Source organism: Barbus barbus, assembly GCF_936440315.1.
Source record: "Barbus barbus genome assembly, chromosome: 24".
Classification (NCBI taxonomy): Eukaryota; Metazoa; Chordata; class Actinopteri; order Cypriniformes; family Cyprinidae; genus Barbus; species Barbus barbus.
In genome coordinates this window covers 4,885,359-4,911,195 of record NC_136752.1, presented here as the reverse complement: position 1 = coordinate 4,911,195, position 25,837 = coordinate 4,885,359, and the positions used below count along the sequence as shown (strand labels likewise).

The 25,837-nt window shown below is 36.0% G+C and overlaps 2 protein-coding genes across 2 annotated transcripts in view; both read right to left on the bottom strand.

The window, feature by feature from the left end:
• The window catches only part of LOC306844122 (pleckstrin homology domain-containing family G member 3-like), a 65,143-nt gene extending 63,879 nt beyond the window's left edge, over window positions 1-1,264 (bottom strand). The window contains exon 1 of the mRNA XM_079376043.1: window positions 1,064-1,264. The gene's annotated coding sequence lies outside the window, so the exon portion shown is untranslated. The remainder of the gene's footprint in view (window positions 1-1,063) is intronic.
• Window positions 1,265-10,057: 8,793 nt separating this feature from the next.
• LOC306843777 (kunitz-type protease inhibitor 1-like) lies at window positions 10,058-22,305 on the bottom strand. The gene is made up of 10 exons (XM_079375443.1): window positions 21,675-22,305; window positions 20,668-20,825; window positions 19,932-20,073; window positions 14,907-15,077; window positions 13,219-13,254; window positions 12,997-13,119; window positions 12,871-12,918; window positions 12,049-12,219; window positions 11,892-11,960; window positions 10,058-11,419 (listed from the first exon to the last, which is right to left on the bottom strand). The coding sequence occupies exons 1-10, from the start codon at window positions 22,075-22,077 to the stop codon at window positions 11,295-11,297; spliced, it is 1,446 nt and encodes a 481-aa protein (XP_079231569.1). The 5' UTR covers window positions 22,078-22,305; the 3' UTR covers window positions 10,058-11,294.
• Between the last annotated feature and the right edge of the window lie 3,532 nt (window positions 22,306-25,837).

Below are 25,837 nucleotides of genomic sequence, written 5' to 3'. Positions count from 1 at the left end.
AATTACAATCAGTTATCGTTGTTTTCTTCAAACTTCAAAAAAAAAAAAAAAACTAATGATGCCCAAAAATGCTGACTAGTTGACTACATTTTAGATACAGCTTACCAGTAATGTGTAGCTTACATGTCCCTGGCAGTGAAGTTGGGGAAAAGAGCTTGAACAATAGTTGAAGGCATTTTTTGCATCTTCCACACACAATCATCATGAAATTCACAAAGCCTGTAGTGACATGATAAGCAAACTGGCAGAAACTTTATTTTTGTAAAGATGTTCTAATAACTGAGAACATTCTTCAGATATTGAGTTACAAATCCTAACCTGCCTCTTTCACAATTCTCTGGCTGAAATGTATACTTTACATGTGTTATACAACTGAAAGTCTTCTTGCTGAGCACTGCAAGTTTCCTTGAAGAAACTTGTGAAACAACTGTTATCATGTGTGATAGACTGATAGACAGTGACCACTCTTCCTTCCTTGGATCAGAGGACTTTCTACCTCAGAAGACTTTCTGCTAAAGAAAGGTCTCCTTAAGCTACTAAACAAGAAAACGTCCTTCGGATGAATAATCTAAGAATTGTGCAGAATTTGAAATATAGGCTATACCTAATTATACATCACAACTTTTCTTTGTTTAAATTGTCTAATATGGAATCAGACTTTTAGTCTACACTGAGTATAGATCTTCTTGTGTATGTTTGTTCTTTATGTAGTCAGTAAACGATGTTTAATTTTTATTTCCAATAATCCCATCAAAAGTTTAAATTGAGAAGGGAGTTAAATGAGTTAAAAGAATAAAATAAAACGCATGTAGTTGTTCTCAGAGCTGTCATCCACACTGTCGCTTACGGGCGACAAACATATGGCAATTTAACGCACACTTTCAACTTTTGTAGTTTGCTTGTAAATACTATGCCCAAATTCTTTAGATTCCTCCCGAAAAATATCAGAGAAGGCAGATAACTTCAGTAGTGTAATTTTACTAAATGAACGTACCATAACAACTCAAATCTTTCATCTAAAACATAGTTTAGGAACGCAGGATGTTGCTCGTGCAACACTTACCAATTCAAGAAAAGTTTAAAAACTCAAGCGAACAATCCGCGATAAAGTTGCATTTATGTTAACAAGGTCTCTGTGAAACCAAAAAATCCTGTGGAAGTAAAGGAGGACACTAAAAAGACAGTTCTGCCCAAACTCCTCCGTTTGTTGCTTGTAGCTGTAATGATGATGACAGTCTGATCATGTTCTTCTACCGCAACCCTCCCTCCGCTTTTTTCGAAAGTGAACGAGTGCGCATGCGCAACTTTTTTTTTTTTTTTTTTTTTTTTTTTTTTTAATAAAGCTCTTCAAATAACAAACAAGCATTATTATTGTTAAGCACTGCTACAATAAATCGCAGCAACATACACTACACTGAAAAAAACATAAATAAATATAAAGCATGTTAAAACAAATTAAACTTAAGGGGAAGATGATTCAATAATATTTTAAGTAATCTGGAGAGTATAAAGGCATTTTTCTTTTTCATCTTTTGCTGTAAGGATTGACATTTAAAATAAATAAATCATTTTTAAATGCCACGAAATTTGGAGCAACCTTAACAAATCTTCATCTGTGTTAATAAATTTAACCATATATATTACTGCATATATAGTTTTGCATAAAAACATCAAACATTACATTTTCAAAAGTTGGTATTACATTCTTTGTAATTAACCACTTCTGAGATTCAATATCGTTTTGACAGAATGTACAAGCATTACTATTAATACTCTTAAAAATTCATACATATGTTTCATTTAGAAGTTTTTTGAAGTGAACTTCATTCATTTTAAGGTCACAAAGGAAATGCAACATATCTGGTTCTAACTGTGATAACGTCTGCTTTTGAAAACCTTTGAAAGTCTGCTTAAGGGTGTGTAAAAATTACACACCCTTAATGTGCAATTTTCATGAAAATGAAATTATGAAATTATTTTTCCAGTGCATAATTACTTCACTGTATTTGAACTGTGCTTTATATTTTATACATATACTGTTACCTTTTTATTTTTATTAATTTTATGTATGAATTGACAAACACAGACAAAATGCACAGGTACAGGTTTTCTTAGAATGAACATTTCCATATAAGTATACTCCTTATGGAAGTATGTCTCATACTGAGTCAACTTAACTATCATCACAGTTTACTTACACAACATTATTCTTCTTGTTATAAATATAGAGTCTTTTCACATAACATTGCTACACGTCTACAGATATGTCATTTTCAAGATTAAGATCAAGAACATTGCCACAAAACATGATTGTCAACCAACAGCAGAACAGGTGTGTTAATTCTGTTACTGTCTTTAAAACCAGCTAAACAGAAAGACTGTCATGGAATAAAGGTGACTCATCCTAGCAGCTGCTTACAAGTACAATCCTTACTAATCCTGACTCATGACAAGCAACAACACAAACATGTTTAAATGCGAAATAAAAGCTTTTCAGCTAACAAAAATTAAAACAAACAAAAAATATAAAACAAAAGGGTGAAATAGAATGACAACTATCACGTGGCCTTCAATTTCTATAAGAAATACATCTTTTTTTCCTTCAATTATGCAGTGTAGGTGTTAACCTTGACTTTTAAGTTGAGAGCCAAACCTTTTCCTTCAGTTCAGATTGTTTTGCAATATGTTCACTGAGAGAGCAGTGATTGGCTGGTACTATAAAGGAATATTATAATAACTGGGTTGTCACCAAGGCATTTCAGACAAAAACTGAACAAGTCAAGACTCGCTTGGAAGTGACAGAAGATTCCATGGAAACACTGGGTGGATGCTTGGCTTTTGTCTAAAATCATTATATTGTGTTGATCAAGGTGAAGAATGAAGTCAGGCATATATATATATATATATATTTTTTTTTTATGATCATACACAATCATTTTTTTCCTCTTTATTTTTATTCCAAAGACAAATTCTAGCTATTATTTGCACAGAAACTGTATTTTTTAGAAATGTATTTAGAAAGTGTAATGATGATACACAATCACAATGAAAAAAACATATATGGAGTGAATTGTCTTCAGCATTCATACATTGATAGGCTGCAACTTTCATTAATTATTTTATATAACATTTTTACAAAGAGAAATCCCCCCCTCTGGTGGACAAGAGAGAAGGAAACACGCGTGATGAAGACAGAGCAATATTTCCCTCAAACTTGACATTTCAGGCCGCAACGCCTTTTGAACAACTTTTGAAAAGTGACTCAAATGATAAAAAGGCAAGCATTTTCTCTTAACCACACAAAAATAATATCGAACTGCTTGCCAGCCAAACAGCACATCATCACATGAATCAAGCTGCTAAGTGCACTTGTTCAATAATAGCTAATCGTTCGTTTATGATACACCTTAAGTTATAATCGTTAATCAGTTAGATAAACTGTTGATCTAATTATCTCAAAAAACTTATCTATCTCATCTATCTATCAAAATGCAATGTGTAATTTAAAATATAGGTACATTTCAGTTCAAGTTTATTTGTATAGCGTTTTTTACGATACAAATCGTTGTAAAGCAGCTTTAAAGGAAATTAAGTTTCTACAATATATTTATATAATGTAGAAACTTAATATATTTCACTTGTGGCAAAATGCTGGCCAAAAAATGAATAGCCTACAGAAAATTCCTTCATATTAACAGATATTATGTGCCTTAGAGTGTAGCATTAAACGTATACCAACACACTGCTTAACTATAATTGTTAATAATGTGTAGTTTTATAGTTACCATTTAGAAAATACGTCAAATGTAATTGTTCAAAAACGTGTAACTTTTTAATAATTCAATGTAATAAAAATGTTTATACTTTTACAAATAATATTAAATGTTTATATTATGTTTAGGAACAAATCAAAATGAACATATTATTTCAAATTATATTCTTTGCTGAAATTTGAGTAATTTCATTGTGTATTCTACGCGATGACGCAGTTTTGCGTCATGTTTTTTTTATTTATTATTATTGGATGCTTGAAAAAACAATAACAATTCATCATAGTCAAATCATAACAATACGACAAGAGTCCAGGGTCATTCAGTCTTTCAGTCCAGAGGAAGTGCCAAGTCCTTTAGCACAGAGAACTCAATAGATTCAAAATACATTTTCAAGTTTGAATCTTAAAAAAAAAAGAGGTTTGCATTTAGAAAATTTACATTTATGAATTTGATATTTAGCTAACAGGAAAATAAGGTTTATGTTTTGCGTCATTTTTTTTATTTTTATTGCAAGTCAAAAAGAAAACCACACAAAACAGCACTGCATTAACATACAATAAGAAATGAGAAAAAAAAACAAGAAAAAAAAAACAATCAATCAGATAGAAAAATATAGTCATAAGCCTTAATAAACTTGTTTAACTTGTAATAAACTAGTAAATTCTTATTGTTATCAATGTGTTTAAGAGATTTGACAATAAGCAAAATCTCTGCAAGAAAGACATCAAAGGTAACGTATTGAGAAATTTGGTTTTATGAATAAAAACTTTACAATGCAAAACACAAAAATTAACAACAAGATCGATAGCATGGTCACTACCAGAAAAATAAAAAATATGTCTTTCAATGAAAATTTTAAGTCATATTTTATAAAAGATGATAAATAGTGACTTAACTTCTCCCAAAGAGATTTAACATGATTGCAATAATAAAATAAATGGAGTAAAGTTTCTTCCTCAACTTTGCAGAATACACATAAATTAGACAGATCAAAAAAAGAAGCAATTTGGGAGTTTGTTGGATAAACATTATGCAAAATCTTAAAATGTACCTCTCTGATTTTATTAGAGATGCAGAATTTTTCAGGAAGTAACCATGCCCTCTTCCAGTTAATGTTGTCAAAAAAATTGGTCCAGAAAAATATCTAGGGGATGTATATACTGAATAATGTAACATTCGCTTTATATAGAGTTGTAACTTTTAGTTTTAGTTACTTTTTCTTATTTGTAAGTCGCTTTGGACAAAAGCGTCTGCTAAATGACAAAAGTAAGTAAAGTAAGTATATATCTACTGTTACATTTTTTATCAAGAAAACAAACTCCATCCAATAAAAGTTTGGGCATAATCATTTTCCTCTATAATGCACAAAACATGGAGACAAACTTTTGATGACAGAACTGAAAGATCTAGCTGGCAGAGGAAAACTATACAAAGTCATAAATTCTTCATACTCAAGTATAGCGCCATCATCTTTATATAAATCCAAAACCAAGACAATACCTCTGTCATACCACTTGTCAATAAAAAGAGACTTTCCACGGATTATTCCAAAGAATTTCTTTGTGGGGAGAAAAGTTGTGCACATAACACAATTTCCAAGCAAGTAAAGCTTGTTGGTGAAAATTAGAGAGAGAAATTGACAATTTAGAAGGGGTGAAATTGCATTTTAAAAGAAAATCTAGACCACCTAATCTATGAAATATAGTATTGGGGATATAGTACCAAATTGAATTATTACTACAGAGACATTTTTTTAACCAACTCATTCGAAATGAACTAATTCTTTGAAATCCAAAACTTCCAAGCCACCCTCAGAACGCCTATTAGACAAAACAGATTTCCTAATTTTATGGCATCTATTCTTCCAAATAAAATTCAGTAACATTTTATTTATATCATCGGCAATTTTGTCACTAACAAATAAAGATAAAGCAGGGTATACACAACGGGACAATCCCTCTGCTTTAGATATAAGAACTCTGCCATAGATGGATAGATCTCGTTGAAGCCAAGAAAGAAAGATTATTCTAGTTTTCTTTAGTTTAGGAGAAAAATTTAGATGTTGACGAGCCCATTTATCTTTAGTAAGAAAAATCCCCAGGTACTTGACACAGTCTTTAACAGGTATATAATGTATTGATGCTTGTTGGGTATCATAGAGACAGAATAGTTCACATTTTGATCAATTTAAATATAAGCCTGAGGCTTCAGAGAAAGATTGGATAATATAAATACTTAAAGGAATTTGATTTGGATCGTTAAGAAATAAGGTAGTATCGTCAGCAAGTTGAGATATTTTAAATTCTTTACCAAATACAGAAATGCCTTTCAAAGTGGGATTTTGGAAAATATTAAGTGATAACAATTCAACAGCCAAAAGAAAAAGAAACGGGGAAATGGGGCAACCTTGACACACTCCTCTGTCACAATTAAAACGTTTAGTAGTTTGCAAGCTAACCAAAACTGAAGAGTTAATATCATTATAAAGCATTTTCACCATGTTAATACATTTATTTACGAAACCGAAAATATTGAGAGATTTAAACAAAAATTGGTGCTCTAATGAATCAAATGCTTTATAAAAATCCAAAAACATTATAATAGAGTCTGAATCAATATTCTCTGAATAGTCAATGAGATCAAGTACAAGTCTTATATGGGAACTAATATGTCTATTCTTCATAAACCCATTTTGTGTTTCACCAATTATACTATTAAGACCAGATTTTAAACGAGTTGCAAATATTAAGGCAAGTAATTTATAATCAACATTTAACAATGATATTGGTCTCCAGTTTTCAATTAAAAGTGGATCTTTATCTGATTTGGGGATCAAAGAAATTAGTCCTTGCATCATTGTGGGCGTCATCTCTCCTTTATAAATGCATTAATATAAAGGCTGCTTTAAAAGGTCCCAAAAATGTAAATAAAATTCAGCAGACAGGCCATCAGTACCTGGAGATTTTCCTTTTTTCATAGATTTCAGTGCTTATTCCATTTCAGTAATAGAGAGGTCAGAGTCACATAGTAATTTAAAATCCTCATTAATACCTGAAACTTTATCACAAACGCTCAAAAGAAGAGAATCACATTTTTCTTGAGAAAACTGAGAAGTATACAATTCTTTGTAAAATTTGTATACAAAAGTTGAGATCATTCCTGGATCTGTACATAAATCACCATTAATCTTTAGAGCAGAGAGAGATGTTATTTTATGATTTCTTCTCTCTAGAGCAAAAAAATAATTTGTGTTTCTTTCACCCTTCTCAATCCATTTTGCTCTAGAACGTATGAAGGCCCCTTTAACAATCTCTGTGTACATATTTTCAATTTTCGTTTGACAGACACTATATTCTACCTCATCTTCTTTACTGGGATTATTCTTCTGCATTAACACACCTATCCTATGAATAAGTTCAAATTCTTCATTATTTTTTTCACTTTTAATTTGTTTACTTCTGTTAACAGCAAAGTCTCTAACTTTAAATTTGAAGAACTCCCAACTAGAGCAAGGGTCACCTTCAATTTTACTAAACGTATTTTTAGCTAGATAAGTAACAATCATTGAAAAGAGCATCTTCCAAAAGACAATTGTTAAATTTCCAGTAACCTCTTTAAACTACTTGGCTTTCTATATTGTTTAAGGTCCAAACAAATTAACATATGATCAGTAAATGGAGCAAACTGATGATTAACAGAAATGACATCTTTCAAAACAGATGAGAAATAAGAAAAAGATCAATTCTAGCCTTAAGGGATCCAGATTTGTTGGACCAAGTAAAGCCACTACAACCACTGTTAAAGAAACGCCAAGCATCTACAGCTGAAAGATTTTCACACAACCATAAAATAATGTTATCATACACATTAGAAGTAGTTCTTGAAGGAAATCTATCTTGTACGTCATCTGGAGTTTCATTAAAATCTCCAGCTATAATCAAATCAGCATTAATAAAGCGACTTTGTATACTAATAAGCTTTGCTCCCAATTCTTTGAACATTCATCTACCCTCATCAGATAAAAATAATTTCTATGAAAAATGTAATTTCCCCACTGCATTTTCCAAAAATTGGACATTGGACAAAAATTCTTGAACAAAAATAAATTCTGCATTACTACGTTTACCATACAGAAATAAGGCTTTCCTTTTCGTCTGATCTCTTAAACCTCTAACATTAATAGAGGCTAAACTAAAAGAAGAAAACTCAAGACAATAACGCTAAATGCAGTGCAACAAAACGCAGCTGAACGGCTGGTAAACGAAAAAGTCCTTTGGCTAAGAAGTTGACTTGAACTTCCTTAAACAGGGTAGAAGGTGATCAATCAGTAATGTCTTCTACAAGACACCAAGAACACTAAAGTGCATTCACGAAATCGAGGGATTTTAGCAAACAGTTTCCTTAAGGGGAAGGAAGTTGTGGGGAAGTTGTGGCCTAATGGTTAGAGAGTTGGACTCGTAATCCAAAGGTTGCGGGTTTGAGTCTCGGGCCGGCAGGGATTGTAGGTGGGGGGAGTGAATGTCCAGCGCTCTCTCCACCCTCAATACCACGACTGAGGTGCCCTTGAGCAAGGCACCGAACCCCCAACTGCTCCCCGGGTGCCACAGCATAAATGGCTGCCCACTGCTCCGGGTGTGTGTTCACAGTGTGTGTGTGTTCACTGCTGTGTGTGTGCACGTTGGATGGGTTAAATGCAGAGCACAAATTCTGAGTATGGGTCACCATACTTGGCAGTATGTCACTTCACTTAAATTCTCGGAACGGTTATCATCACTAAACTTTCAGTCCAAAGTTTATAAGGCCTCGATTTTCTGACCATCAATGAAAGCAAAAGGATGCCCGGAGAAGGATGCCTTCTTACCCTCCTCTCTTGCCTTTTTAACAATTGGCCATAACTTTGCAGGCGCAGCAGCATCCGCAGGGATCAATGCCTCTGAAATACGGAGGCGAGATTCTTTCAAGTATGCGTTGTCCTTCGCCGCCTTCCAAAAGATGTCTCGGAGTGATCGCGCAGAGATCGCCATCGATGACCGCCATCCTGGTTCCGTTTCCCGACACGGTGCATCACGTCAAGTCCGTCGCTGAGCTTGCCACGGATGTCAGGTGCCATATGTTCAAGAATATTCAAAACAATCGAGTGCAGATTCTCATTCTTGGTTTCAGGAACCCCATGCACCTTTAAACACCAACGCCGACTGCACCGCTCAAGCTGCTCAATCCGTGATCGGACATCCTTGTCTGAAGATTGGAGCTCTGTAATGTCTCTTGCAATTCTGCACATCTTTTCGGAGATCAGAGACAAGCTTCTGCACTACCAAAGACAGGTTGTCAACGGCTTTCGTTGTAGCATCGGTCGAATTCTCGATGGAAATAAGTTTTTGGAAAGTGGCATCTTGTTTAGTGGACAATTCTTGAATGGCGTTCAAAATATCAGCGAAATCCCCGCTTTCGGTCTTCTTTTTAGTTTTTTTTTGAAGGACTTTTTGCAGGAGACGCTGGAAAGAGTGTCGCCAAACAAAGTTTCATATCACGGTTCGCATCAGCCGATGCAGGAGGGTCAGCTAGCACATCAAACCTATTACTCAGACCAACTTCAGAGACTACTTCAACATCCATGACTTTAGACAAACCGCGTCTCTTTCTTCCCATTTAAGAAAAATCGATGCAAAATAATGCAGAAACTATTCAGAGAAGACAGTAAAAACAAATGTAAGACTTAAAGTAAACTGATTAATCACTACTACCACCACCGCCAGAACTAAAAATCACACGTCTATCCTCCACGACGCCATCTTGGCCCCCCATGTTTTGCGTCATGGTTAGTGAAACCGTCATCCAATGACGTCACAATGACCTCATTTAGAAAACTTTTATCCTTCACCCACAATCCTTTGCGCACATTCCAATTGATGAAAAATGTTTCATTTGATGATGCTGTTTTAGCAGCTGTATAGATCATCAACGTGGGTCCGTGTACGTTTTGATAGTTTGTGTTTAAATTTTTTGTTCAAAAAACCCCCCGAAAAAAATGAGATTTTGGCTTGATTTTCTTTTTTTTGGTTCACGGGTAGAAAACGGACAAACGACTTCGAAATTCGCTTTCCCCTTGTGGACGTCGTGACACGCCCCTTTCCGCCGATTGGCCAACCAAATATGAGCCCGTGACATCATCCTCAGTTCGTTCAACAAAATAATAGTCCTCTGCTGCTGTAGGGGGCAGGTCCTAGATCGGGCTTAACTCTGTAACCTAACGCGTTTCACAGAAATGCGAATCACAATTTCTTTAATGAAATATACTCACTATGTTTAATTATCACCTTAATTTTTGTTTAATGAAAATTACAAGGCCCATGATTCATTTTTTACAGTGTACCAAACATATCGAAATCTATCAGCATGTTTATATTTAGGTTAGCATAATGAGAACTCAGTCATAACTTATAATAAAATAAGCTAAACGTTGGTTATTTTAATACAGAACATACCACCGGTTCTTAAAAGATGGCACTTGCCATTAATCTTAAAAATAGCATTTCCACATGACATTGTCACTACAATGTTCATAACATAAATGCAAAATTTAATTTGAAACTCTTTTATTCAAAATCAGAGCTCCTGAATTCATGTCCTTATACACCAAATGGCACTTACATGGTTTAAAATACTTAAACAAGAAAAACAGAAATAATCAGATGCATATCTTAAGGAAACATCCACCCACAATAAATATTTGACATCTTTTAGTCATTATTTGACACTTTTGACCCATATTCAGAAACACAAGCATCAAATGTAGGTTTGTTTGTTATGTTTTGTGTTTTCACCCCAATGTTTAAACCTGTTCCATCCCAGTACTCAACAACTGGAATATCACTAAGAGCACTCGTATTAAGTTCTCTTTAATAAACGCAGCAAGAAGCTGGCAAACATTTCATATTTAGTGCAGTAAGAACTCATGGATTTATAGGGTTAATAATACAAACAATCTTACATTCCACATATACAAACAATGAATTGTCACACCATAAAAAAACATATGTAATTTAAAATGTAACAGAAATATTAATATAGCCTAGGTGAGTCAAGACATTTCAATTCCCCTCAGAAATAATCAGAATGATAGATATGGCTTTATGGGAAACAAAAAGAAAGTTACAATATTTTTTTTTGCCAAGTGCGAGAATGTAAAATTCTCAGATGGTAGGAGGAGGAGTGATTTCTATCTAAACTCTCTCTTGGGCCACACACAGATCTTATCAATGTAATATAATACATAAACACCTTGATCATTAAGACCTGAGATAAAAGACCTGGTTCAGTGACCAAACTTTTAAAATGGAATTACGTAAAGGTCAGGAACTGAGTTACTTCGTAATTCATATGGCCCACTCTACTCTCTGCAGTCAGCCTCAGTCTAAGGGGCAGACCGTATGGCAGAAAAGATGTTAAAGTTTATGGAGTTTTTAAAGATTATGTCATGCTTTGGCAGTGGTGCTGTTGTAGACCAGCTGTTGGTCATCGTCAAAGTACACCACTGGTGGCCACAGGCTGATGGCTTTTTCTCTTGTTCTTGATGAAACAGTAACCCAACACAGCCACAACGGCCAAGATGGCGACGACCAGAACCACAGCAAGGGCAACAGAAGCTGAGAGGGGAAAAAAGGCAGTCCACAATATGCATTTCTTTAATCGAATCTTATTCACTTTAGGGACTAGACTATTATTTCCAATTTTTGAGATGTGAGAGAAATCTCTAAATGTTGTGCTGCACCGTAATCTAGATTTCTGAAGGACCCTATTGATTTTTTTAAACTGTATTCTGGATCATTAAAAATATTAAATGATTACTCCAATATACTTAAATACTCCTGCATTGTTTATAAATGTTTCTTTTTTTGTAATTTTGTTTCATGAAATTTACTCTAAAGTTCTGAAAGTTATTAGAATTAAAAAAAAAAAAAGATAGCTGTTCTGCAAAACAGAACAAAAATATGATGTTAACGAGTAAGGATAAAGATAAAAAAAAAAAAAAATTCTGTTATGATCAGAAAAGCTGTTAAACATACCATTAGGAGTAATGATAAATAAGATATATTTGATTGCAAATACAAAGATTACCTGACTGGCTTTCCCCTAGTTCCTCCGGCTGTTCTCTTACAAGCAATCCTCTGGCAAACACATCATTTTCTATAAAGACAGACAGAAATATACATCCAATATAAACGTCAGCCATCATCACTAATATATCTTGTTGAAACTTGAGCACCATTCATACCTGAGACACCTGAGCAGTTGTCCATGCACTTGTCTGATGTCTCAAAGTTGTTCTCATTGCCATCACAGCCACCATAGGTGAAGCGATGGCACTTTTTGTTAAAAGGGTCATAGTACCAACGAGTAAAACTGGCTCGACACGGGCCCACAGCAAGTGGCTCTGTGCAGTGTGCTATACCATTATAACACAAATGAGATGTTAGTAGAGAATTAAAGTGGATCAAGAAATTGTTTACCGCACAAACTGTTGGTGGGATCATATAAAAAAAACAAACAAAACCATATAGAACGCTCTTTGTTTATAAATAAAGACATGTTTATCTAGGAGCAATAGTATTATGGGGCGATAATAATAGGCACTAATAAATATTAAAGACATATAATCCACCCAAAAAGTCCAATATGTTGAAACCACATATATAAAATGCAGTGTCACGATCAATAATGTAATGAGAACCAGCGCTGACCAATCTTGAAATCAAAATTTTTGCAATGCATAATGCTGTTATTTTTTTTAAATATACAATTTGAAAAGGATAATTTGGTCCGTTCATCAAACAAAGCAATCAAATGGCTTCAAAAGACTTGGTAAATATGGCATGAGTTGTTCAGACTATTTTGGTTTTGTCTTTATTGCAGTTTTTATTGCCCCAATCACTTTGTGTTATACAGACAAGAATACGAGATTCTACAAAATGTATTATACGTTCAATGTAAGATAGAAAACCATAAAGGTTTAAAATGACATGAGAGCATGTGAATTATTTCTTAATGTCAGGCTGCTGGTGCGCAATACAATTTTTAAGCAATGCATAAAACTCACCTTTTTTATTCACCTCAATCCTTAGAAGTCGAGCCAGGCCATTATTCACTAAAAGGTAAAAAAAAGGAAGTACATTTAAAACCATCGTGTACGTCATGAGGTGTGTGTGCATGGTAAGTGTCTCACATTGTTCACAGTTCTCCTCATCAGAACCGTCGCTGCATTGCTGCTGTTCATCGCACTCAAACTCTTTCTTCACACAGCAGCCGTTAGAGCATTTAAATTGGTCTTCTCCACATGAAGTACAGTCTGTATCACAAACAAAAACAAAATTGAACAACCAAGAAATCCTGGAGGAAATTTTTATACAAGTATATTTGGCTGAGAAGAGGTCTAAAGTAAATATACCTTCCTTGGGCAGCTTTTTCATATCTCCAGGTATTACTGCAGACAGACAATTTTTGACAAGGCATTACTTAGTAAAATTCTATGAGATACTGAGATTGAGGAAATAACTTGAAGGAATACATACGGTCAAAAGTATGTGGGCACCTCCGTCTAATTAATTGGTATGGTTATTGCAATCATTTCTGTGAGGACAAATCTTAATGCCACATCATACAATGGCATTGTCCCACCGTCAATGCTTGCCCTCACTGATGCTCAGGTGTATGAATGGAGGCAAATCCTGCATTTAGAAACCAGCATATTTTGGATGGACCAAACGAGTGGAAGCTATTATAGTGGCAAAGGGAGGCTTTGCCATGCTTTTGAAATTAAATGATGCTCCACCCAAAAATCTCTTATTTACTCAAACTAATACCACTCCAGATGTATATGCCTTCCTTTCTTCAGATGAACACAAAGGTCTCTAGAAAAATAATCCATCTCTGTATGTCCATATTGGTAGTATACGGAACTTCCAAAGTTAGCGCTTTAAAAACCATGCAGAACAAACAGAACTGTTATCCATACAACCCCATTTAATAATTCAATGTCTTCTGAAGCAAAATGATAGATATTTACTAATATAAATAAATACTAATATTTTAAACTTTTTTTAAAACCACAAACCATTGCTTCTGGCCAGCTGGTTATGAGTTTACGACGTAAACATCATGTTGCGAAGAGTGACGCAATGCACTTGAGCAAGTTTCACAATGCACTCCCTGCACGCTTCACAACATGCCGACATTAGCACTGATTCATCACATTTTTGCTTGTGGTTTTTGAAGTGGCAACTCACAGAGATGGATAATTTCTCTAAAAATCTCTGTTTTCCACAGAAGTCAGTCAGCCATATGCTTTGGGACAGCATGAGGGTGAATAAATGATGAGAAAATTATTTCAAGACACAAGAGCATCAGAGAGGTCAGGCTTTGAGGTTGTCACTACTCTAATTGTAGAACACAAAAGGACCTTCACCAAAAATATTCTTTAAAATGTATAGCCATTGCCCCTTTTCAGCCGTCCTTTTGTTCTGATTGGGGATTGGGGTAGGGTTGTATATGGTGGGTGGGGTGGTATAAAATGTAAAAATGCAATAACAAAAATTCTATGATAAAATGTATGGCCATATAGAGCAGCACATCCAAAATTAATTACTCTGCCTCATTTTGCACTAAACCTATATGCAATTATTCTTGTTGAACACCAAAAGGAGAATTTTGAATTTGTTTTGAAAATGTTCCCATCTATAGCAGCTTAAGTGTAGCTCCTAAGAGGAAATATGCCACATGTTTTATATCATTCTTTATGGTAAACACACACTAAAAAAAAAGTTTATTCTTATTGACATCTGGCATCCACCACTGGTGCCACATTTAATTTGGAAACTGCAGCAATAAGATAATCAGTAAAGAACAACATTAAAATTTCAGAAGACTTGGAAAGTTGCATGTATGCCTTTCTTATAGTGTGACCACTGACATTTCTTGTGCAGTAAAGAGCCAAGAGAAGATTCTTCAGAATTCTCCTTTTGTGTCCCTTTGTGGAAAAAGCATACCGACACGGAATGACACAAATAAATGACAACATGGGGTATTCCTTCAAACCTACTGCACACCACTGCCTCAGTACAATGAGATGAGCATTACCTATCGTGTTTTTACAGGCATTCGAACACTCCTGTTCAGAGAGATAGTTGTTGTTATTCTCTTTACACCCTCCAAAGGTGAACTGCTCACACTTGCTCGATGCAGCGTTGTAATGCCAACGAGGAAAAGAACCTCGGCAGGGTCCCACCTTTTTAGGGGCCAAACAGTGACCTAATGGCAAAAATCAAATAAATTATATGTTAATTCAGTTCTGATGAATTAAAGAATCATGATTTTTTTGGGATCAAATCAGAATAGGTTTCTACTGGACAAATAACATCAACAAAAACAATTTCCACCATTTTAAAAGTACTGAAGCATTATTAAAAAAAAAACAAAAAAAAAAACATTTGCATTTACAGCTGCAGCAGCTCTTCAGTGAAATAGACAAGCAAGAACTAGATGTTTGATCTTACTGGTGTCCAAACTGTAACACTGATGCCATATTTGATTTGAGAACTACAACAAAGGTGAAGGTAATCAGTGAAAGAATAATGTAGAATTGAGTGTTTAAATACAACTGGGCAAATAGGGTTGGATAAATGATGTTAGCATGAATAACATGACAAGACATGTTCCTTTCAGTTACTTTGTAAGTTCATTGTTGAAGTTCAAGTTATTGTTGAAGCATGCACGTGGGATGAACCGTTTTGGCACATTCAAAATGCAGGGGTGTACGGAAAGGGGTGTACGGAAAGGGGCTCAAGGGATTGTCTACATTATTGCTTGACCCAGTGGGTATTTTGAGGTTCATCATTCATACACCCACAGTATCACCATATGTCCCAGAAAAAATTAAGAGCCAAACTTTTAGTAAAAAGAGAATATCTTCATTCCTGTGGCATTTCATCACAAGTTCATTCATGACAAGACAATGATCTAACAGGTGCATACAATACCCACTAACACGGCTAAAATGGTGTTCTTAATCAGGTTTACTGAAAACAGACAAATATAAAAAAATTTAAAACAAAATGAACATACTTGGGAGCAAAATTTGGTCTTTATTGATAATATCTGGCAAATTATATTTGGCTTAATCTGTATTATTAAGAGTGTTTGAGAAATTTAAAAACACCATACAACACTAAAAAAAAAAAAATAATATTTATAAAAATAGATGAATATTTTTCATCTCAATCTTTTTGTTATACACACATGAATGAGGTGTCAAATCGTTCTGGCTGATGGAGAATTCTGCTACTTTTATAAGCAACAGGACATATAATGTTTGGGTAGAGCTGGGGGTATTTCAGTACAAAAGATAATAACTGGTACCAAACAAGCATTACGCAATCAATTTAGCACTCCCACACTGTCTGACAGGCTGAGAAAACACGGCAAGCAAAGTACACTTCTGGCTTCCAAATCAGTATGCTACCAAAAACACACAATGAGCCAAAATGGCTGTCTTAGCCGGTATTTATGAAAATATTCACAAAACTTACTTATGGTTATGTCTTCTTAAGTGAATGTATCACTATAATAGATCCATGCATTAGGTCAAAGTAACAGCCGTCTAATTTAGCTCATCGCTTTTGACCGAATAACTTCTCCACCACTAAATAAATTAACTTTATTTACTTTCTTTTGTATTTCCAATCTGAATACTTTTAGATACACTTTCCAGAATACATTTGATATGCATTTCTTTGTATTCATTGCCTTTACTTGTTCTAATGTTTGTATTAAGCTTCTTCTTTTATTGTATTACTGACTGTTTATTTGTATTAATTAGCCTAGTAATAGTTTTTTTCTGTTGTATAGAAGCTGCTATTTAGAACAGCTGGTATCGTAACAACCTTATTTCTAGTGAAAAATAGTTATATTGTGATACACATCATTACTCTGGATCCGAATGTCATAGAGACTTGGGGCTTTGCTCACTTAACTTACTCTAGCCAGCATCCAATAAGTAATATGAGAGGGATATCTCTGGATAAGAAAATTATAGTAGTGGTCTCTTTTAACAAGCACCTTTCAGTCGCATTCTATATAGCATATATAGAGATCTATATAGCATAAAGAACATGTAGACAACTAACTATCTGTAAGTTGTTGTATCTCTATCAACCTGGTTACTGGTTCACCCTAGCAACCATCCAGAGGAGCCTAGCAACTGTATAGGAACATAAACAAGCACCAGAATATCACAGAGACATGAGATTGGGCTCTACTGGCAACCAACCAGAACAACCAACCAAAGACCTAGCAACCACCCAGAACACACTAGCAACAGTCTAGCAACCACATAACAATACCCTGCAACCACCCAAAACACACTAGCAACAGTCTTGCAACCACATAGAAATACCTAGCAACACCTAGGGTAGGGCAGCCACTGTAGCAACCACATTTGTAAGCACCCAGAATACCCTATCAACTGCACAGTCTTGCCATGACAGGCACCACTTACATTTCCTTCAGAAAATGTACTTATTATTTTTGCTTTAGGCATAACCCTCTCTAAATTTTGTAAGATTTACCACAAACAATTCCCCAAAGTAAATACAGTCATGGCCAAAAATATCGGCACCCTTGGTAAATATGACCAAAGAAGGCTGTGAAAATGAATCTGCATTGTTAATCCTTTTGATCTTTTATTTAAAAAAAAAAATCACAACAATCTAACCTTTCATTGGATAAGAATTTTAAATGGGGGGGGGGGGGGGGGGGGGGGGTATCATTAATAAAATTATATAAATTCTCTCAAATACACGTTGGACACAATTATTGACACCCCTAGAAATTCTTATGAGTAAAATATCTCTGAAGTATATTCCCATTCATATTCACAATTTTGATCACTCCAGGGTGATTATGAACATGACATTATCCAGCCATGGCTTCCTATTTCACAGAAATATAAATAGGAGGGAAAACAAAGCCCAAATTCCCTTAATCATCCATCACAATGAGAAAAATCAAAGAATATATTTCTGATGTACAGCAAAAGATAATTGAGCTTCACAAATTAGTGAAGTGGCTTCAACTAAAGAGCTAGAGCAGTGAAAATTCCCATTTCCACCATCAGGGCAATAATTAAGAATTTCCAATCAACATAAAATGTTAGAAAACTGCCTGTCTATATCGTCCTAATGCATGGTGAGGGGGAGAGTTTGAGTGGCTAAAGACTCTCCAAAGACCACAGCTGGAGAATTGCAGGAAATAGTTGTCTTGGGGTCAGAAAACCTTTAAAAAAAAATGGTCAAACAGCCCCTACATCACCACATGTTGTTCGGGAGGGTTTCATGAAAAATTCTCCTAGCTCACCTAAAAACAAACTCCAGCATATTCAATTATCAGACACGACTGGAACTTCAAATGGGACTGGCTTCTATGGTCAGATGAAACTAAAAAATAAGCTTTTTAGCACTCAAGATGGGTTTGGTGAACACAGGGATAAAAAGTACTCCGTGTGTACAATGAAATAGACTGCTGTATTTTTGATGTTGTGGGCCTTTATTTCTGCTGGAGGTCCTGGACATCTTGTTTAGACACATGGCATCATGGCATCATGGATTCTATCAAATACCAGCAGATAAAAAATCAATAAGTGACTGACTCTGTTAGAAATCTTATAATGGGCCATGTTTGGATCTTCCAACCGTACAATAATCCAAACACAAACGTCAAAAACACAAAAATGGGTCACTGAGCACAAAACCAAGCTTCTATGGCCATTCCAGTCCTCTGACCCGAATCCTACAGAAAATGAGTGGGGTGAACTGAAGAGAAGAAGCACCAACATGGAGCTGGGAATCTAAAGGATCTGGAGTGATTCTGGATGAAGGAATGGTCTCTGATCTTGTCAGGTGTTCTCTAACCTCATCAGGCATCATAGGAGAAAATTTAGAGCTGTTAAACTGGCAAATGGATGTCTCAAAGTAATGAATAAAAGGGTGCCATTAATTGTGGCCAATGTGTATTAGAGAAAACATTTATTTCATAATGATATTTCCCCCCCATTTTAAATTCTTATTATCCAATGAAAGGTTAGATTTTTGTGAATTTTTTAAATAAAAGATCAAAAGGATTAACAATGCTTCTTTGATCATATTTACCAAGGGTGCCGATATTTTTGGCCATGACTGTATATGTAAAGTTGTTTAATGGAATATCATTATCTTACAAAAATTACATGTTTCATCACACAACTGTGCTGTTGTAGTCATGAACAGACATGGATGTGTCACATAAACAGGGTGGTTAGACAGGGAGTAAAAAGCATTTACATGCAATGATTCAACAGCTGCTAAAACTGACCTCATTTCTTCAGTGGGTTCAATCTTCTGTCATTTTATTGCATTTTACTATAAAATATTGTATTGATATCCATTTCCCCTCTTGCTGCCCCCCTTTTCCACCTTCATATACTTCCCTGTCCTATTCTTTTTGCCTCTCTGTTAGGCAAGACCAAAATGTCATTTGCAACATTTACTGAAGGTTGAGAATGCCATGAGTTCATTCATATTCACAGTTTGCTGTAATTCATTAATATTTCTTTGCTGGGGGTGTGCTTTGCGTTTACGCAGAGCAGTTATCCATATATTGCGCAACTGTGACTCAAAGCCTGTACCACGTCAAACCGGTTCTGCACATTTGCATAGGGAGCGGTAAGGTCTCTCACACAATAAAAACAGAGAGAGAGAAAGAGTCATCCCCAACCCATGACAACATTACCAAGCTATCTGTAAGCCTAAGACATTTACATGCCTGAAAATGTGCTTTAACTTAATCTCCTTTAGTTTGTCATAAGAGACAGCAATACTCATAGTACACAATGCCATGTTTAAAGTAAAAACTACATTAGTACAAATATTTAGTATGTTAAATATATCAACATATAGCTCTGTTTATTTCCAAGTTTATTTTCCAAGTTAAAAAATACAATGTATTCTTAAACATTTACAAAGAACAACAGCATAAAATGACTGAATAATAATGAGTTAGCACTATAGTTTGTTTTTCCATTTACCTCTCATTAATAGTGAAAATAATAATAATAATAAAAATAATACTCACGCTCAGATTGCTCATGAGTGAGAACCAAGAGAGTGACTTGAGCTGAATCAGAATTGTGTGCTGAATCGGTCACTGTCAGTTTGAACTTATACACCCCAGGTACCAAACTGGACACCCTCACCTGGTCTGGCAGATCAGTTTTCTGTGGAGCAGTTAATTAGATTCAGATCAGATATTGGGTATTATTATGCTATGAAACAAAAGCTGTCAACTAGTAATGACTAAGATGAGCAAATCTATTGCCTCTTGATTTCCAGTTTGAAGCCAAAGCAGTTTAGAACAAATGCTCTAAATTAGCATTTCATCCCACTGAAACGATCATTAGTCCTCATTACAGGGATAGTTCACCCAGAAATGTAAACTGTATCATTCATGCTGTTCCTCAACTGTAAGCAATCCCTTACGTAGAAAAGAATATTTTGAAGAATGTTGATAATCAAACAGTGTTGGATGCCATTGACTTCTGCATGGACCAGACGGGGGGGGGGGGGGGGGGGGGGGGGGGGGGGTGTACATGGAGATATTTCTTTCTATGTTCTACATAAAGTTAGTCATACAGGTGTTTGAAGCGACAAGAGGGTGCGTAAATAATGACAGAATTTGCTTTAAGATGACAAAGAAACAATCCCTTAAAAGCATCTTAATTTTAACATCATAACCTGAAACCTAATTACTTGACAACATTAATAACATATAAACAACATCTTAACATATCAGCTCATATCCAATAGAATACCTCTATATGGACAGATTCTTCTCCACTGATGAGGCTCCATTTGTAGTCGATGATCTTCCTATCATCCCAACTCTCGATGCCATTCAGCAATACTTCCTCATTAGGCTGGACCACCACATCCCGTCCAGCATCGGCAACGGGCGGTTTGTCCTTCCCATCTGAAGAAAAATATCAATGATATTCCAGTCACTAGTCAATAGTCACTGCTAAAGAATGTACATGACTTAAAATAACAAAAGAATAGATACTGTGTTGTTGAAATGACAATCACTCATGTTAAAAACATAAAAAAAAAAATAATAATAATTACACCTTGCTTGATTAAAGACAAAATACCAATCTTGTACACGCCTACAAATGAAAAAATGACCTGACGTATCTTTACAATAGAACCCTCTCTAGAGAACCTCTAGGTACATTTTTTGAAAAGGGCTGCGTCACAAAAAGGAACATTCTAATGAAAGTCAACAGTTCTTCCAATAATGGCATCATAAATCTGAAACGTATGAGTGCACTATTTTGCTAATGTGGCAGTCTGAGGTACCTTTTAGAACAGATTAATGGAATCAGCCCCTGTACACACACAAAATTAAAAAGTTGCACAAAATAAGAAAATTATGACTCAAAGTCTTTAAACTGAAGGTGACAACATGTTCGTAAACAATTTATTAATTTACAATATTTTACTATTGTAACAATAATTAGCTATAGTACACTGATGCTGGAATACTTGGACAAAACAACCTGAAAAGCTGCAACAAGTTTATTACTGTATCGTGATGTATTTCTAAGTGAAATGACAAAAAAAGGGAAAAAATACAGGGTGAGACGATTAAATTTACTGGTTATTGACTGGAATAGATTGTGAGTGCCACTGGCTTAACTGTTGCACTGCTTTGCATTCATCATACACATCCAGTGAGTCATTTAACAGGAAGAGTAAGTTAAGACATTTTGAAATATATAGAGAGAGCCTAAAAACAGAGAGAGCAAAGAATAAAGCTTACCACTCTTGCGGCCGTTCAGGTAATGTCCATAGACTGAATCCAGTATATCATTTGTGAACCCCTTCTTCTGAATAAATAGACAGACATATTTTTGCTTATATAAGCAGTTGAAGAGAAAGCAGCTGTTGTTGGATCCTTTCTCGTGTTCTATGAGGGCCAAGTTGCATCTGGAATCTCTGCAACACGCAGCAATGCACGCGTTCCTGTGCGCGACGCTCGGGTTTGACAGGAAAACAGCCCCATCCTCAATGGACTCTTCAGTGTCGAGAACAAAGCCATCCCGACCCGGCCTGAAAGGTTGTACACACTGGCCCTGTTTGTCCACTGTGCTGCTCTGTGTTTCTCCGCCATGAACACCGAGAATAAAAACCAAAGCAGCGAAAAGAAAACGCCACGAGTCCATTTTTGTTGAATTGAAAAGTATCCTGGTGTGAGGTATATATTTCTTAAAAATTCTCCAATCCACTTTAGCTGTAGTGTCAGCCGAATAGACAGGTAAAAATCTAGATCAGTCGCTGAGCATTGTTTCCTATAAAATACATATTTCTTCAAATGGTTTCCTGTCGAAAGCTGTCAAGAGCAACGCGTGCATCTGCTTTCCACCTGTATCAGAGCTCAGGTGTGTTGTTTCACCTGTGAAAGCAAGGAAATAAAGCAGTGACGTAATCTGCGGTCGTGACTCAATTCCTTGCGATTTGCCCTACATAGTGAACATAACACTCATGTTTGTTTCTACAGCTATCTTTATTTATATATATATTCTGACCTAACACTATTTTCTATCCACTAAACCTAAACTTTTATTACATTTTAAGATAATAATCATTTAGTATTTTTAATTATTTTTTTCCTTCTGAGGACATTTGGCACCCACAATGAAGGAAAAATATTTACACACACACTCCAAAAACGTATTGCTTTTTATACTGAATAAACTTTATATTCTAGCCCTTATAAGAAAATATTGTTTTTAAATTGACATTTTTCATTTGTGAGTGATACCTGCAAATAAAAACATTTCGCTGAAAATATTTATAATGTTTTAAGGTCCAGAAGCTGTGGCTATGTTCACACTGCAAGAAAAAGTGTTCCAATCAGATTTTTTATTTTTTGCTCATATGTGACTCAAAACGTTTTATTTCATGACAGTGTGAACAGCACAAACCACATGGAATCTGATCTTTTAGATTCTGATTTGGGTCACTTTTGTGCTCCTAAATCTAATTCAGGTCATGTTTTGCATTGCGATCACAGTCTGAACAATATAAATTGACTTTCACGTTATAGACTAGATCGACATTCGTCCTTATTCCGATATTTTACATAGGCTACATCAACTAGAGGATCGCATTTGATATGACATGCATAATTTTTAAATATTTTAAATTCATGTGTGTTCAAAAATAATATTATGAATGATTACATTTATTTAGAAAATATTATTTTCAAAACTAATAGCAGGATATTCTAAAGTTGTTAGAGCTTGGTAAAAATAAAGATGTGGTGATGGACCTAAGTGCAGCAACTTGTGTTTATTTAACAAAAATGGTAATCCACCCAAGCCAAAAATTTAAGAACCAACACAAACTGACAATGAACAGAAGGACACAGAGCTTAAATACACTGCAACAAACCAATCAAACACAGATGCAGACGCTAATCAATCAATGAGTAACCCAAGTAACAAATGAACAGACAAAGGAAACTGATCTAAAAACTGAGAAAATACAAAGTTCAACTAAATCAAACATAAAACACAAATGTCCTGTCCTGAGCTGGGTTACATTAAGGCGGACACAGAAGCACAAGCACTAGGACACAAGCTTACCCAGGCAGGAGGTATGTGCATGTCCATAACTGAGGACAATGCAATACGCTCGATGCGTAGGCAATGATACAATACATTAAAGATACATATGAAGCAGCTACCAATGTGATGCGATGCGATACGATTCACCCCATTTCGATCCAATTTCAATTCAACGTGATTCAATGCAATATTTTGCAAGGAAAAAAAAAATATGAGGCTATGCAATCCTGTATGGTACATATAGATAGATCTCTTTTATTTCTTTAGTTCTGCCAGACAGCAAATCATAAATTAACTTAACCTAAAAGTGTCTTCTAACTTCTAACGCCTCTATCTCTGTAGTGTTGTGATATGTCATATTCACCTATCAGGAGTGATGATGAGAGAACGCGCCGGAGAAACAGTTTAGAGAGGAGAAATTAATCTACATATAAAATATTGGTCATAAATTATTGGTTACTTTCTACATAATAAAACTATAGAACATCTTCTAATAATTATATATAAATAAACAGTTTTTTTTACAGATGAAAATATGTTAGAAACAAACACATTTTAAAATTAATGCATCGCAGCGTTTACTTTTATGCCCATGCATTGATGCGAATCGGTAAATCTTACCATCCCTACAAGGCAGAGCTGAAGAGCTGTAGAGACCGGGCAACACTGAAGGAGCTGGAGACCAGGTTGGTTGAGCCAGGGCATTGGAGAACTGAGGCGATGGCGGAGCAACCCAGGACCAAGACGGGAAGGAGCCCGGTGGAACCGAAGGAGTGGATGGATGAATCACCGCTGAAGGCCCTGTCTGAGGTGCAGGCAGAGCGGCGACTGACCAAGGCAGAGCCGACTGGATTAGGGAGCCCGGTGGAGCCCTAGGAACGATGGTCCCAGGTGGAGCCGAGGGAGTGAGGAGCCAAGGCAGAGCCAACTAGTTGACATGTCGCAGTGTAGTGATGGGCTTGGAGAATCTAGGCTAGGGATGGCAAACATCAGTCCATCAGTCACCCCCTGCTGCCACAATCCTGCAGAGTTTTGCTCCAACCCTAATCAAACACACCTGAACTAGCTAATCAAGGTCTAAGGATTAGTAGAAAGCTACAGGCAGAGGAGTTTTATTAAGGTTAGAGCAAAACTCTGCAGGACTATGGCTCTCCAGGACGGACACTGCCTGGTCTAGGCAGAGCAAATGCAATGTCAACACTCCAGGGTGGAGCTGGCCGACAGGAAGCCCAGGGTGGATCCAGGCTGCTAGGAGGAGCCAGCAAAGAAGGAGCCAAAGGGCTGAGTGAAGCCAGTGGAGAAAGAGCCGAAGAACTGGGAAACTTAGGCAGAGGAGGAGGGAATGGAGGCTGGGCGGGATTTCTGGAGACACTACTTTGAGCTGGGTGGAACCAGCAGTGAGACAGGAGATACAGGGCTGGGTTGAACCAGGACGGAAACACACACTCGTTGTCTGTGCTGGGTGAAACCGACTCGGGGCAAGGAAATGAAACAGGCAGGAAAGACACATTCTTCCAGACAATCAGTGCACCTCAGCTGTTGTAGAGGGGGCAGTACTCCACCAGTAATCCAACTGGCACAGGTGATGTTGCTAGCTCATGCACCTGGTCAGACATTGTTGGCTCAGGATATAGGGCCGATCTGTGGCTCTGGCATTGCTCAGGCTCAGAGTCTGCGGTGGGCGCAGGTGCCGCTGTCATTGAGCACCCCCTGCTGGCCTCATTAACACCTCTAGCAACCTAGTTTTCCCAGGAGGTCTCCCATCCAGGTACTGACCAGGCTCAACCCTTTTGTAGCTTCAGTGGGCAACCAGTCTTGGGCTGCAGGGTGATATGACTGTTTAAATAATGTAAAGGGCTAAGTAAAATCACTTTGGACCCCTCACACCCAGCCCATTCTCTCTTTGAACTGTTGTCCTCTGGTTGGCGCTATAGAGCACCAAACACCAGAACAGCCAGGCACAAGAAGAGTTTTTTCCCCCTGCAAACTATATTCAGCCTGAACAATTAAAACTTTCATAACTATGTCCATCAAAAATGACACATTTATACATTGCATCTGAACATTTTACATTTGCAAATTACATACTGTACACTTTGTAAATAACTTATCAGTACATTCATTAAGACAATAGTTTTTTTCTCTATATTCCTACCCCTGTATTATATTGCATTATTTATTTATTTCTGTTTTTCTTATATTGGTGTTGTTATATTTCCAGCCAGTTTACATGGTTCAGACGTCTGTTTAGTCTTTCGGATCGGATGTTCCAAGTATGTTCAACTGGGAAGACCCCATAAAAATGTAATATATGACATATATTGGCCTATATCAAGAATGATATTACCATATA

Coding starts and splice junctions, on each gene's coding strand:
- LOC306843777 (XM_079375443.1), bottom strand. CDS start 22,077: ATGGACTCGTGGCGTTTTCTTTTCGCTGCTTTGGTTTTTATTCTCGGT. Junction 12,919..12,996: donor TGAGGAGAACTGTGAACAAT/GTGAGACACTTA, acceptor TTTACCTTTTAG/TGAATAATGGCCTGGCTCGA. Junction 11,420..11,891: donor ACTAGGGGAAAGCCAGTCAG/GTAATCTTTGTA, acceptor TTCCCCTCTCAG/CTTCTGTTGCCCTTGCTGTG.